The sequence below is a fragment of the Amphiprion ocellaris genome, chromosome 3, assembly GCF_022539595.1.
Source record: "Amphiprion ocellaris isolate individual 3 ecotype Okinawa chromosome 3, ASM2253959v1, whole genome shotgun sequence".
NCBI classification, from domain to species: domain Eukaryota; kingdom Metazoa; phylum Chordata; class Actinopteri; family Pomacentridae; genus Amphiprion; species Amphiprion ocellaris.
In genome coordinates this window covers 6,863,218-6,879,236 of record NC_072768.1, presented here as the reverse complement: position 1 = coordinate 6,879,236, position 16,019 = coordinate 6,863,218, and the positions used below count along the sequence as shown (strand labels likewise).

The window sequence follows — 16,019 nt, the reverse complement described above, 5'->3', positions numbered from 1 at the left end:
TTAACAGTGAGATGATGAGATCAACTCCATCGCCTGACCTCAGTGCAGCTGAACATGTGAGTCACTTGCTGAGACCAAACTGAGGAGAAAACCCCAAAAAATCAAGAAGTGAAAATGATGGCAGCGGTGTCTATTTGTGACTGTGAGTCTCAGCTGTCTGAGATTTCAAAGGGTTTGCATGCAAATATTCAACACTGTCCTTTTAAGGTCTCATATCTTTCTTTCTTGTACCTAAAATCGGTCTATTTAGATGATAAGGACTTTACAGGGACAGTACAAGCAAAAATATTCTTTTCTTTTCATCCAGTTTTACATTTTGGAATATTTTCCTTTTCTAACATCTTTTTACTTTTATTTTACAACAATTTTTTACTGTTTATCTATTTGTTGTAAATGAGCACATTTTTAATTAGGTATCATCTACTTTGCATGTTTGAACACAAAATTTCAGACAACTTGTGTTACAAAAAGTATTTAGCTAAATCTAACTTCAACTTTCATGATCATACCTGTCAGTTAGCAAGTTAGTAAGGAATAGTGGTTTGAAAATGATAATAATAATAATAATAATAATAATAATAATAATAATAATAATAATAATAATAATAATAATAATAATAATAATAATAATAATAATAATAATAATAATAAAATCGAGCTGTTACAATGCAAACTCTTAATGACCATTTTCATAAAATTAGTTTTCTTTCACCAAACCTCCTAGTTTGATTCCAATCTATATACAGAAGGCTTTCACAGTACGGTCATTGTCTGATTTATAGAACATTTTATTCTTAGTTTTTATTTATTTTTTCTGGCTGATGACAGTATTTTATGAATAATAGAGAGATAAAAGGACATACCATAATTCACTCAATAAATAGCTTTGATATTAATATCTCAGCACAATGAAAAAAATACTTTGAAGCTGGCTTTATTCATTTTTTTTAGATTTCTGTTCTGCAAATGTATGCAAATTCCATATTTAGATAATCAGTAATTTGCACAAGTAAACAACATTTAAGGCAGCTTGCAGCACAAAAAACAATTGCCTCATTGTAAGTAAACAACTGGGGAAATTTCATGGTTTTATCCATCAGTTCCAAATTTAGTCGTACTCAAAAAACACCAGGAAAGTAGGATCATGAGTCCTTCTTACTGCAGTTGCGGCTCACTGCATGTTATGGAGAGTTAAAAATTCCTGTGTCTGTGTGAGATTGACTTTTTGTGGCTTGTTTTTAAATCAGCCACAGTGTAAAGCTGGATTCAAACACATGAGATTTCGGTTTTGACTTGTTGCATGATTGGCAGGAAACCATCCTCAGACTATTTGCTGTGTGGATGCGGTGAGCTGTGCACTGTTACAGCAAATAAGTCTGGCGTTTAATCTTTTTTACACTCTATAAGGCATGTGGTCTGCAGCAGGTCTTGTGAAGCGAGTTATTTGGGAAGAAGTGGAAATCCAGGAGAAAAAGAAACAAATGAAATTCACATTTCTTTATAGAGAAAAGCATTTGTGACTTAGAGAGGACAATCTCTGGCTGAATGAGCCGACTAATGAGAAACAATCTGCCCAACACACCAAACATTAATCTGCTCCTGAAGCAAGACACAAGAATGGCAGCGTGTCTGACCTCTTGTGTTCATTTGATGTATTACCAGAGCTGAGAAAACAACAGTACAAGCAAGGATGAGGTGAAGAACACATTTTTTAACTAATACAAGCAGAAATCAAAGAAAATCAAGGATCGAGCGCCTAAATTATTTCAAGTGGCAACATTAACTGAGGCATGAAAGGAGTGACTCATCTGCAGTTCTTGCAGACGTTTTACAAAATAAGCTTCTCTTTGTTTCCCTGATTGGTCAGGCTCTCCAGCAGACCCTTGTCATCCTTATCTGGAAGACATATAGAGAGAAAAGAATTACAAAAGTACATCCATTCATCCATTGTCTATACACTCCTTAATCCTCATTAGGATCACAGGGCGCTGGAGTCTGTCCCAGCTGACTTAAGGTGAAGGCAGGAGATGCCTGGACAGGTCGCCAGTCTATCACAGAGCTACATATACGAACAAACAGTCACACCTATGGACAATTTGGAATTACCAGTTAACCTCAGCATGTTGTTGGACTGTAGGAGGAAGCTGGAGTACCCAGAGAAAACCCACATATGCACAGGGAGAACATGCAAACTCCATGCAGAAAGATCTCAGGAAGGTGGGGACGTGAAGCAGGGATTACAAAAGTACAATACACTCTAATTTTAATTACAAAATCATTCCACTCACACACTCCTTTGTCCAAACCTACCATATATGACCAGTTTGCAGGAGCACTTGGCTGTGCCAGGAGGGTTCTCCAGCACCAGAGTGTATTCTCCTCCATCTGTGGCTCCACATGTGGGGATGACCAGCGTACACACTCCACTGGCTGTGCTGTGCCAGAACCGAGGGAAGTCAGAGATCTTGGATTCCCCTTTAAACCAGCAGGCCTGCAGAGGAGTTTTTTTTTTTTTTTACATTAAGTTAAAGTCAAAGATGAAAGATTTTTATTGTCATTTTCACTGTGCATTTTCATACACAAGAGAACGAAATTTCGTTTCTCGATCAGTGACTGCAGTGCAACAGAAACATCAATAGATAGTATACATCATGTTAAAATATGTTCATAATGTTTTGTAAAAAGATAGTTCATTAAATGTGAACATTTTCAGAATCCACTTATTTGCACTAAAACAAAGGTGAATATTTAAAGTTATCGTTATTTATCGCTGGGATTTTACTGGTCTGGCCCGCTTGAGCTCAAACTGGGCTGTACGTGGCCCCTGAACTAAAATGAGTTTGACGCCCCTGCATTGGGGGAATAGGTGGTTGATATAATCAACTGCACAGATTAACATCTGCAGTCTTTTGAACCTGTGGTGTTGGTAGTCCCTGATAGGCACAGCTCATGGTGCAGTCACGTCCTCTACAAACAGCATGGTCCTTCAGCGGCAGCAGGAAAGTAGGCTTCACCTGACGTGGTGGTGATGCATATTCCTTCACCCGAAGGCTACTGATGCACTCTTGAACACACATATGTACAAGAGACACAAGAAAATGAGCAACACTAGTCACTTTATATGCATGTCACTAGTAAGACTGAGTCTCTGCTCTTACTTTTCTCCTTGGCAATGATGAAGGGTTCCTTTGAGTCTAAGGGATCGCTGTCACCGATGGAGTTCTGTGCAATGACCCTGAAGTAGTATTTTCTCCCTGGAAGAAGTCCAGTCACAGTGTACTTGCTGCTGAAGACAGACTCGGCCACAGTGAACCAGGAGGCAGTGCTTGTGTCTCGTTTGAGGATGACATAATGAGCTCCATCATCGTCGTCAGCCAGGTCTGGAGTGTGATCCCACTGCAGAGTCACCGTACCCGGGACCTCCTCTTCCAGGAGGAGGTTCTTTGGAGGTCGAGGAAAGTCTGAGGACAGAGGGATGAGGATTAGGAGAAGAAATGACAATGACTTTGAATTTCCTATCTTTACTGGAATCTGGAAGTTTCAATACAGCCATGAAAGCAGCTACAGAAAATACAGCAAGTAACCATTCAACCCTCTGAACGTCAAGCAGCTTTGGGGTGTTTTCTGCTCTTGTTAATTTTTTACTTACTGTGAGATTATTTTTTCACTGCAATATAAAGTCCTGCAACTCTATGGAAACAACACAACCATAACTAGAGGTACAATTGACTCAAAATTAATTCTGTGCAGCACGACACAAATATAATGCCAAATCATAGGAAAAGAAAAAACAGAAGTTGAATTTCTTTGATTATTTATGTAACAAAGACAAAAACAAAATCAACATGTACAAAATTTTTCCAAGTGGCCAAGGTGTTACCAATACTTTTAAAAAAACTGACTTTTTTCATGTGGCTTTTTTCCACAGTGGAGTCCATTCTAGCTCCTCACTTGTGATGTTAAAAGCAGATTTTTTTTTGTTAGTGACAGCATCTGTTTGGTGCAAACAATTTATTTTTGGCAAATCTTCAAATTTTTTTTATATCCCATTTGCAAGCTTAGATTAGGTATTTAATTTTTTAGCAGAACGGCTCATCACACATGATGCATTCGAGGACTGTTGGAAAATTGAAAATCTGTAATATTTTTAGTTTTTACAGTTTCTGTTTCTGACAGATGGTGTATTTTGGATTAAAGTAAAACAAAAGGAAAATTTTATGAGAGGCATCAAGCCTCCGTAGCTGTAACCCTGACATTGACATCATAATAAGCCTCTCCACAGTCATTCTTCAGGTGAACACAGTAGATGCCTGAGTCAGCTCATCGAGAGGAAGAAATTAGGAACTGGGAGTGGTTCTTGCCCTTTGTGATGACCTCTTTCCCTGTAGTGAGAATGTTGTCCCTGTACCAGGTCAGCACAGGAGGAGGTGAAGCCTGCGAGGGTGAAGATGGGTGACAGTTTTATGCTGCATATTCCTTGATTAGAACGCACAATCATTTAAATATTAACCAGTTTACTTGACTGATAGAGTCTTACAGTGAAGCCGAGGTTAAGGCAAAGTTTTGTTCCAGCTCGGATAACCATATAGTTTTTCAGCTTTCCCTGGAGATCAAACCTGGGTACAGCTGTTTAGGCAGAAAACAGACAAATGAACAGAAATTCAAAGAAATACTGAAAAAAAGAAGACATAGCTCCAAAAGAATGTGGTTGTATTACCAGGTGGAGGCATGGCCAAGACACCCTCCGACAGCTCCACAGGCTCTCCCACCCCTCCTTCATTAACAGCCCAGATATGAAAGTAATACTTCATCCGTTCCTGCAGTCTTGCCACCGTGAAGGCAGCACCACTGATGGGGATCTTAGTGGCTTTCATCCACTCTTTCATTCCTTCAGGCCGGAGCTCCAGGATGTAACCTGAGGGCTCGTCTCCTTGCTCTGGAGGAGTCCACTTCAGTGAAATGGAGGAGTTTGTGGAATCAGACACACAGAGGTTTCTCACCAGACCAGGAGCTTCTACAGGGTTGGAAAGTCAGATGTTATAGTTACGATGACTAGTTTGTACACTGATCAGCCACAACATTATGACCACTGACAGGTGAAGTGAAGACCATCCATCATCTTCTAATAATACTACGTTCTGCTGGGAAACCTTAAGTCCCAACATTCATGTGGATGTTTGACATGTACCACCCACCTAAGCATCCACATCCCCATTCCCCTTGACAACAGCAGTCCTTGATGCCAGTTGCCACCCCCAACACACCGCAAAAACTGCTCAGGAGTGGCTCGGAGAACATGTCAAAGCTAAACTGTTCGCTAGGGTTCCACACTCCCCAGATCCAAATCTTGTTGAGCATCTGTGGGATGTACCAGGATTAGTATGATCTAGGTAGGTCCCACCCTGCAACCCATAGGACCCACAGAATCCACTGCCACCATCCCGGTGCCGCAAGACAACCCAGAGGTCCTGAGTCCACTGGGTCAGAGGAGTTTTAGCAGCATAAAGGAGACCAGCAGAGTATTAGTCAGTTGATCATAATGTAGATTTTTTACGTGTTCACCTTTTTTTTCTCTGTTTGTCCTGACTGGCTGTCTGTTATTTATGGTCTTCCTGAGTGTTTTCCATTTTCTTCACCTGTCTCTAAAGCACTTTGTAAACTCATTTTTTTAAAAAGCTGCTATATAAATAAAGTTATGATTACTGTTATTATCATACATCCCTCAACTGTCGAACCTCACATGTCTTTTAAGCTTTCTGGCATTTGTACCTAGATGTATGATATTCATGTCAGCACTGATGATGATAATCTGCAGTTTGAATGATCTTTCACCTATGGGCTCTCCTGCACGGACCTCCTCTGTCTCCAGAGGCTCACTCAGTCCCTCTGCATTCACAGCCCTGATGCGAAACTGGTACGCTTGGCCTTCTTCCACTTTGCCATCACTGAACACGGTGGTGCTGCCGTCCACCTCTCCCACCCTGGTCCAGGACTTCTTACCTGCTGGACGCCTTTCAATCATGAAGCTGGTCACCTGTTTACCACCGTTGTCACGAGGAGCCTTCCACTTCATCCTGATACATCTTCCTGACGGCTCAGGAAACTCAACTTTCCCCTGAGGAAGCTTTGGATGGTCTAGAGAATGCGGGAAAACAATGTTTAAGCATTTAAAAGTGAAGTTTAATATGTCAAATATGTTGCTAAACGTGTGTTTTCACCCACCGATCACACTGAGCTGCAGGTTGGCGACAGCAGTACCACAGTCACTCTTTAGACGGAGCATAATTGCGCAGCTGTCTTCTCGCACACATCTGGTAAACCAGCAAAGCAAAAGGAAATATTTAGAAATGTGAATCTGCATTTTCATTAGAGCATCTGGGAGGAGGATCTCTGCTCGTCCACCTGTTCAGCACCAGCGAGGTTCCATCAGCTGTCCGCTCCACCTTCGTCCTCTCATCCTCCATCACCTCCACTCTGTCCTTTCACCAGGTGACCTTTGGAGGCGGTTTGCCCTTGAAGGGGATCTTAATGGTGGCTGTCTGGCCTGCCTTTACAGTCACAGGTTGGGTCCCCAACAAGTCCAGAACAGAGGGATCAATCTCTGGAGGGTCTGGGAGCAAGAGTTCAAATACACTCGGGTGAGTTTGTATTGATTTTCTGGGAACAGCTCTTAATAGCAGATAAGAGACAGCAGCAAACAGGGCAGTAAACTAAAGTCTAACAGAATAAAGGATCAATATATAATTGAGGGACTTTTGAAGTCCAGGGGATATATCTTGCATACAATTTTACTAAAAGTAAAAAAAAAAAGTTTTTTATGTTCATTATTCTGCCCGCAGATAACAGTTCATCATTTATGATTAAATAATATACAGTTTAAAAAGCAAGTTAAAACTAGTCCATCGGTATTTTATTCTGAAAAGTTAAAAAGGATGCGCTTTGCATTATGGGAGAGAGAAGCAGACACATGGAGATGGCGTTCCTCCTGTTACGTTTTTTCCTACACCCGCGAAAGCAATGGCTGTAAGTTTTTTCATTGTTTAGTGTTGAGGATTACTATGAAATACTTCATTTGGCTGTTGTTTATTTGTAGAAACGCATTTATTGTGGTTTAGTCCGTTTTGATCTCAGAAATGTGTTAAGCTAATGTCCGACTATGTTAGCATGTGAATGAGCACATCAGCATATCAATGGCGTTACATGATAAGTTACGTAGCATGTTAGCATAGCATTCATTCATTAGTCTGATGTTTAGTGGTTGTTGGTAGCACTTTGCTAGCAGTTTATATCAACCTGACAGCTTTATAACCAAGCTAAAAATACACTTTCCTCTTCTCTGTTTGTACATTTGCAGTTTCACTCACAAGTTTTCACCTGTCATCCATGACATGTGAATAAAGGAGCAAGGCGCTCGCTTCCTGGCTCGTGAAAACCGAGTTTGGCTGGCTGTTTAACTGCGTTGACATACAAGCTGTATATAACACGTAGAGAGCACAGTACATTCATTATGAGCATGTCTTTATAAATTCTATGTTTTTTTTAAATTATGGATCACTAAAAAATGACTGGATATAACTAAAATGTCAACTAAATAACCGTCCCAATTTAATAACAACCACCTTATAATTAGCTAAACAATAATAAAATGAGCTTATCCAAAAACTGTTTTGATTGTGTTCTTTTTATTAAGTAGAGATAATCATGACAGATATTTGTTTTTTGGCAATATATCAAATTTTATATGGAAAATAACTAACTGTATCTGTGTTACCCATTCCAAAAACACTTCTCAAGGAAGTGTGTTAATTCCAAAAACTGCTCCACATGATGTCATTTCCTCCTGAAGAAAAGACTGGCCAGACTCCAAGGCTTTCTGAGTTATTTAATATAAACTAGTGTGTGAGTCAAGTGTGGATTTATGGCATGTCAACAGGTTTACTACAATATCTGTAGAAATAACTTTCAATTTCAATTTACTCAATTGTATATATAATATTTAGTAGAGTCTTTCTGTAAAAATGCCATGTATTTGGTTATAGGCGGCCATGTTGATTTTAGGCTTGAAAACAGCAAAAATGTCAACTATGATACCTGTCAACTATGTTACAAACAGTCCCACAGTTATATATTGAACCATAAAGCTGCCTGGATTTAAATGTTTCCCTGGCGTTTCAGTGTGGCAGCAGCTTGTTAATACAGGAAGGCTTCTACACCACATATCCAGCTATCTAACACTCAGACTGACCTGCAATGCTGAGCACAGCCTCACTCTCTGCTCCTTTGGCTCTGAAGGTGTACTTGCCCTCGTGAGACTCAGTCACACCAGAAAAGATGAGTTTGTGGATGGCTCCTTGTTTCCCCACCTGAACCCCGCTCAGCTGAGAGATCTGTCAAATGTAACGCCAAGGACAAAACATGACACTTCCTTTGTAAGTGAAAAATAAATGATTAAATTTAGAGGTGTGAGTGGGTAATAGAAGTTGACTGATATATTCGGTGGAAATGTTTGATTAAAATGAGCCTACAGTCATACCAGCAGCTCTGTGATGCTGCAGTGAGACACGTCCGCTAATTAGTTTAGCATGTTTTCATGCTAATGCTCGCTAATTAGAGCTGAACCCAAAGTACAGCTGAGGTTCATGGGAATGCTATTAGCTTTGCAGGTAAATATTCAAGGTGATCCAAGGTAATCCCTTTAATAGCTGATGAAATTTCAGACTAATCAACTAAGTTACCCTCTGTGTGGTGACCGAGGAAAGGTCAGGGAGTAAAACTAAAACCTAAGTGCTGTACATATTATCAGATAGGCAGCAAAGACTTCTCATTAAAATATAATATAGAGCTAATAAACTAAAACTTGTAAAGACCTATTAATAAAATAAAAACAAAATTGTTTAAAATACTAAAACAGGCAAAAGAGGATAGCATCTTTTAAAATCAATTTCTATAATAAAAATAAATATGAAATATTAGGACCATTAAAAACAACCAAAAATCTGTGCAAACATTTGAGGTTTTCATTTGTCTGTTTGGACATGAGTCATTGCAACTCTACAATATCCTACCAAGTGTTTGCTTGACATTTAGGTGAGATGGTGAAGTTTGGCCACATTTACAGATGCTCATTTGAAGTCGAACAACAGTTTTTGCCCCCTAGTCTCATATTATCTTTTACCTCCACTCCATCCTTCAGCCAAACTCCATCCACCTTCACATCATCAAGGACGACACACAGCTCTGCAGGAGAGCCTGTGGCACACTGAGCATCCGACATACCACTCTTCACTGAGGCAAAGCGCTCTGACAGCAAAGAAAAAGAGCTTAATTAGGGTGTTAATGAGCATTCAGCTGTGTTGCATTGCATGAGAAGTTGGCTGATATGGATAAAAATTGAAACAGACAGAAATTATTACCATCTACAGTGAGATTAGCAGAAGTGACGTATTGCTGTTCATCATTGTCCTGAGTGCAGATTACAGAGTATTGTCCTTCATCTGCCAGGTGACAGTCCTCCAGGATGACCTCTGCCCTCTTTCCCTCCCGCATGAAGACGTAGCGATGATCTCCTGTGATATCACGCCCATCCGTCAGCCAGCGAAGGTGCACGTCCTTGGAGCTCATCTCACACTCCAGGCGAGCGTTGCCTCTCTCCTGCACACGGACATTCTTCAAGCTGCTGGTGAACTTGATGGGAATCCCTGCATTAAAGCAGAGAGTGACTTTGGAGTCAACTTCACCAGCAAGCTTCACTTTTTGGTCATTTCTCTACTACAAGCCCATGCATAAAACGGAATAAAACATGATCACAGGGCCGAGATATGAGCAGAATTTAATTGCGTACCCACTTAATAGGTTTGCTCTTTATATTCAATGGCTACACACACAGCAGACCTTCGTCACAGAATTATAGTTAAAAAACAAGAAAGATAGAGTGTACTCATGAATAACTATAATTAACACAACCTCAATTACTATGCTTCTGTTCGTGCAGCCCCAGAGGACAGCCACATGTCCTTGTGAAGATATTTACATGCCCCATCTTGCACCTTGGGCAAGTAAGCATCTTGTTAGACAGAGCCGTAATAAATGAGCTTGTTGTGAGAAGGGATTTGGTTGGATTACTTTCAACTCAGCACTAGAAGGGAGGATTTATTATGCTACCCATACGTCTTCATTTGGAAGATAGCGAAGATGATGCTGTTTAGCATAGCTATAGAGGAACGAAGGCTCTAATCTCAGGGGAGGCAGGAAAAAAGGGAGTAGCTGCTCAGCTGCAGTCAGAAGGTTTGTTTCCCTAGAAATACTTGCTCCACCAGAACAGCCCTTTTGGGGAAAACAAAACATCATAAAAAGTTTTAAAAAAAGAAAAGCAGACATAAAAAGTTTTTTATGAGACTGAAGCCCATGAAACTGGTCCGTACGTTCAATGAAGAGAGGCACTGTGGCGGTGAGGTCTCTGATGCTGATGGTGTAATCTCCGGTGTCACTGACTTTCACATCTTTAATCTTCAAGGTGTAGGTCAGACCATCTTCAGACAGAGACACATCAAACTTTTCGTCTCTTTTTACTTCCTTTCCTTTTACCTGCAAAAACACAGACACTTCTGGGAAAACTATATTCATATGACTTTTTTTTAACCTTGTGTTTTCCTGATATTCACCTCAAATGTTGTCATTTATGTGTTGTTTTTATTGACATAACTGGAATACCAAGAATTTCAAGAAACGCTCCTGAAGAAGATACTCCAGTTTCATCTTAAATGGGATATAATATGATTGTGTACAAGTGTAGCTAAATCTTTAAATCCGTCTTTCTGAGCCACTTACTAACCTTCCAGACGAGAGGTGCATCTGTCTTCTTGGAAAGACGGACCTCAAACGCAGCAGTCTGTCGCTCCGTCACTTTCTTCGGCTTGAAGTCAGACAAGAATTTAAGAGGTTCATCTGAATAAGGGATGTGACAGAAGACAGAAGGGCATTCATGCATTCATGTAATCTGAAGTGCATAGATTAAATCATGTAAAAACCTCATTGACATGGATTCCATGCCAACAACAAGACGTCTGGCAATCTTCGCTCTGATATGTGTTTGATAAGTTGAGGAAATTGTCTGTTAAACAATCTAACAACACCAAATCACCACACTGACAAGACACCACATGCTGCAAGTGTCAAAGGATGCAAATGGAAAGGTAGAAAGAGCGTAAAAGTGACACTGAATATGCAAATGCAGTCAGCGATGACACTGACATCTGAATTATGAGCAGAAGGAAGGAGTCAGGAGTCCCATTCTTCACTTACCTATGACGTTAAGCTGGGCTGACAGTCTCTTGTCTCCAACCTGCAGACTGTAGGTGCCCATGTCACTGAGGCCCACACTAGAGATGCATAACATGTGTTTGGTTCCCATCTGTTTCACTTCGTATTTCCCTTGAGAGTACTGGATTCTCAGCAGCTCTGCACCCTGAATGGAGAATAAAATGCACAGATGAGGGAGGAACTTTATGTAGTTTATGGCACAGAAACATCTGTATATAAGCAAACTTTGACCCAGAGCCAACAGCTCAGTTTTTACCAGGAACCAGTGCATCCTGATGTTTGGATCCTTCAGTTCCAGGATGGTGTCAAAGACGACGTTGCTGTCAGCTCTGACACTGATGTCTTCCAGAGGCTTCAGCACACGCACCATCTGAGAAAACATTAAAAGCTCAAATAATTATTCACAGATTTTTAAACAAACCACAAACATGACATATGACACGGCAAAGACTTTTCTCTTCTTCATATTAGTTGACTTTATTGTTGCTAGGCAACATAGCTTGGCTGCCATGACTGTGCTGTGTGACTGTGTAAACTTTTTTCTTTTCCATCATGCTCTATTTTAAGCTGTTTTTCATATCACAGCCCAAACCTTCTCTTGTTTATGTGATCCTGTGACATGTGAACAAGCTCTCTGTATGACAGGCCCACCTCCACCTCCGCTTTCTTCTTCATCTCCTTCAGCTTCTTGAGGATGCCTCTGAAGTTGGTGAAGCCGTACTCGGCACAGATCCTCTCGTAGTCCTTCCTGTCAGCTCCAGCCAGGATCTTTAACATCTCCTCCTCTGTAGGTGGCTTCTTCTCCTCTTTCTTCTCCACACTGCTGCAAAAGGAGAAAGATCTCAGATAGGAAACACTGCGTGCATGTGTGTTTACATGCACTTACACAGGTTTATGCAAGGCTTCTGTGCATGTATGACTGATAGTGTGAGCTATGCATATATGTGATGGCAGCTCAAAAGTATTTTCTTCCGTCCCAGCGGCAACTCTGATACACAGCGGAGCTCTTCAGATCTCATCCCGTAGATATTTCTGGATGCATGCATGCATGCAAAAAAAAGTTCTGGGGGTGGATCAGAGAGAGCTCCATCGCACCTTGACAGGTTCTGGGAGTGTCACACCAGCTAGTATTAGACAACAAGCTTGTGTTCCTACCGTTTCTTCAGCATCTTTTTGAAGTCCATCGCCGGATCTGGAAACAAAGAGAGAACAACTTCTACCTGAGGCACAGTATGTAAACCAAGCTGTAAATTCTAAAAAAACTATCACGTCTAGGAAATGTTTACACGATATACATGTGTAAAATGAAGTGGTGAGACTTACTTTCTGTAACGGTGAGGGAAACAGAGAAGGTGGCTTCTCCATGCTTGTTGGAGGCAATGCACTTGTAGACATCCGCATCCTCCAGGCTCAGGTTTTTAAACTGATGTGGAGAAAGTGCATTACAGAGTATAGGAAAAATGGCTTATTGACACCTCTTAGTAGGGTCATTTTAGACCTCACTGCAATACTTATTGTAAGCAGTAGGAGGCAGTGCAATTCTAAGAACACCAGTAACCATTTAGCATTGGAACTTAACAGTCATCCCTCACCAGAGAAACAGATGGCAAGGGGAGATGCATATGTCAGCACCCACAAGTTAATTGCTTTATAATAGCTATTTAAGCTTCACTTAAGCTCCCCGGCTGGTACAGAGAAAGCGCTAAATCCACTCCAGAGTGGTTATAGATAAAAGGATCAGAGGGAGTTTTTTTCTTTCTATCTACTTTTCCTCATGATGCATGGTGTGCCGTCTCAGCCGACAGCCCCAAGAAGGCAGAGTCCTTCGGCTTAATGATGGACCATACAGCACCACAGCACTCTAAGTGTCTCTGACAGGCACATTCGCTTTTAAAAGCCATGCATTCTGACTGCATGCTGTATCTCGGTGAATGCATTTAGCTTTAAATGCAAGGGGAGTCACACTTCCTGCTCAAATCACGTGCTACATTTGGATGAATGAATGACATCTGTGCATAGATGTGATGGATAACAAAGCTGTCAGTGAAGCAATGAGAGTGCACAGATACATGCAAAGATAAGATGTATTTATTTAGTGACAGAAATAAAATAAATGTGGCTCAATTGCAACAAAAACAAGGATATTTTACAAATGAAATATGAGTTTAACATTAATTTACAGTTGAAAAGTATGTAGTATATAGTATCATGATTGTTGTTTTCTTTAATCACAGGCTTGGAGTTGTTAAAATAAGCCCAAACTGGCAATTTAATACATTAGAAAAGCTATGGAATGTGTAGTTATAGTGTCAGACCTTAAGTATATGTTGATTGGTAATGTTGTCATAGAAAGATGTAGTGGCATCAGGCAGTGGGCTTCCGTTGTCCTGCTCCCAGCTAACACTGGGCTGAGGATTCCCTGTCACCTTTATCTTAAACACTGCCTTGTTACCTACAAATAACAAAAAGACAGATCAAATTAATGCTTCTTAATTGCCTGAAAATAATTGCAAGAATAACTTCTGTCAATCGTCTTTTTCTCTACATTGTAAATTATTTTTTAATAAATACATCATTAAATCATACTGGAGGGAAGAGAATGAATGCTTAATGCACATCAGATCAATTCTTTCTCTCTCACCTTCTCCTGTTTTCCTTTTGAGACCACTGAGTGTAGGGTCATTCTGTGAATGCTAATGGTATGGCTTCTCTGCAGTATTCTGCATACTGTGACAGGCTATCTTCCACAAGTCTCTTAATCTATAATTCACAGGTAGAACCAGGGTGAATCAGGTTCAAACACCTACAGTTTATGCAGAAGAGGCACTAGTATTCAGCAGAAGCAGCAAAGGCTTTCTTCCATGGAGGTGACGAGCACCACAAAAAACTCTATCACAGCATCTCTGTGTTTTGTGAGGTCTTTGTCAGGACTTTGATCAGAGTAGACTCACAGTGCACTTCACCCAGGGAGAAAAACACACCAAAGTTTACACAATGCAGCAAACTTTTTGTTTCCCGGTGGAGTTTCAGTTTGTGTCATGCAGAGTTTCTAGACAAACTATGGGCGAGAATCTAAAATGAGCTTGCATACGGTCTCAGGGGCGCACAGTTGTTTAGAATTCAATGTGAGGAGAGATATTAGGGGATGCAAAGGGCATTTCGGGAAAATTTCAAGGTGCCAGTTGGCCTCACCTGGCTGTGATGGGGCGTAGCTTCTCCTCAAAATCTGGAATATCGGGGGGTTTCTGAACCTGGCTGAAGGACTCCACTGCAGCTGAGGTTTTATGCTCCACACCGGAGTGCTCTGGTGCATTCACAGTAACAACATCAGAATCAGGCGCAAACATGTAAACTCTCACAGCTGACAGAGAATTTTCTGTCCAGCAGTTACTTTGACTTATTGTGAAGGCTACTCTAACACATGATCCATCATGACCTGACAATAAAAAGAAGGTCTAAAGGGGAGAAGATCATGTTGATGGATTGTTCCTACCGTCTGTGGTCTTCGACAAGCTCTGAACCACTTTTCTGAACTTGCTGGAGCTCATGGACGAGGTCAAGGTGGAAGAAGACATCTGCATCTCTGACATATGCTGCTCCATTCTGCCTCCAGCGACCTGGAGAAGCTCGGCTGCCATAATGATGATGTTAAGATCTGAACCTGGCTGCTTACAGACACAAACAGAGATGATAGATTTACAAAAAGCAGACAATACTTATATAAATCCTAATTCTACTGAGTCTCATTATGCAAAGCATCTTTTAGTCCTGTTACATCGCCTCAAGTCAATAAGAGGAACCAGAGGACGATCCAACTCACACAGCTATGCAGCTCATATGCTTGTGTTTCGTACCTTTGTGTGTGTGAGGGCCTGCTTGAGCGTTTGCGTGCATGTGCATGTCTTGAGCACACGTCTTCCCTGTAGTAATTGGGTTGGTGTTGCCAGAAGCACGCGCCAGGAAATGATTGAAACTCACCCCCCTTCCCTCGGCTCGTCCCCTGCCCTTTCCTTGCTCTATCATCCCCCCAGTGACGACTGCAGTCTTTGCCTTTGCCAGTCTCACACAAAGATGCAATTAAAAAGGTAATCCACACACCTGCTGTGTGAGATAAAGCGTTGTGTTTGTACCACAGATGAACTGTGCTCTTCCTCTCTTACTTTGAATCTGGATTTCTCCCCCATGCCCAGTCCCACATTTCTGTCTTTCTGCATGTGTGCAATAATGTATAGATATCAACAGTAGCTTAAGGAGGAATATTTTTAACATATTTTGACACTTTAAAATTGTTAAATACTAAGTATAAGCAAACATCAAGGTCCATCTATGGTTTTTGTCATAATAAACATGAAACGTGTGTATTGTAAAAGAAATTGTGTATGCAAGATCATGCCTGAGCCAGTGCAAGAAGACAAACTGTTCTCTCAGCCCGGGTTTAGCATATAAATCTGACTATACAAGCCCAAGGAAGAAACAATTAACCACAGGATGAGTGGTGGGAAATGTAAATCCAAAACATATTTATGTGCAGTTTTGCCTCCTGCAGCAAATATGCAACATGTTGGGGTTAGACAGCTAATTAGTTCTTGTAAGCTTTGATACCTACCATAGGAAGTTTTTTTTTTTTTTTTAAGCAGACACAGCAAACTCTTTGATGGTATAACTCTACAGTCTAAACGAGTAGCAAGTGACTGGAAGCT

At 40.8% G+C, this 16,019-nt stretch overlaps 1 protein-coding gene across 1 annotated transcript; it reads right to left on the bottom strand.

The window, feature by feature from the left end:
- Window positions 1-918: 918 nt before the first annotated feature.
- Window positions 919-15,503, bottom strand: LOC111578075 (immunoglobulin superfamily member 22). Its single transcript, XM_055009176.1, is given in 26 exon segments — window positions 919-1,896; window positions 2,311-2,491; window positions 2,916-3,064; window positions 3,159-3,466; window positions 4,247-4,434; window positions 4,538-4,626; window positions 4,718-5,029; window positions 5,728-6,135; window positions 6,223-6,311; window positions 6,403-6,610; window positions 8,246-8,387; window positions 9,176-9,300; window positions 9,414-9,698; window positions 10,422-10,584; window positions 10,832-10,944; window positions 11,302-11,464; window positions 11,576-11,689; window positions 11,971-12,139; window positions 12,317-12,325; window positions 12,475-12,511; window positions 12,643-12,742; window positions 13,635-13,771; window positions 14,048-14,079; window positions 14,512-14,623; window positions 14,813-14,984; window positions 15,480-15,503. Coding segments are annotated over 26 exon segments (3,897 nt in total). The 3' UTR covers window positions 919-1,828.
- Between the last annotated feature and the right edge of the window lie 516 nt (window positions 15,504-16,019).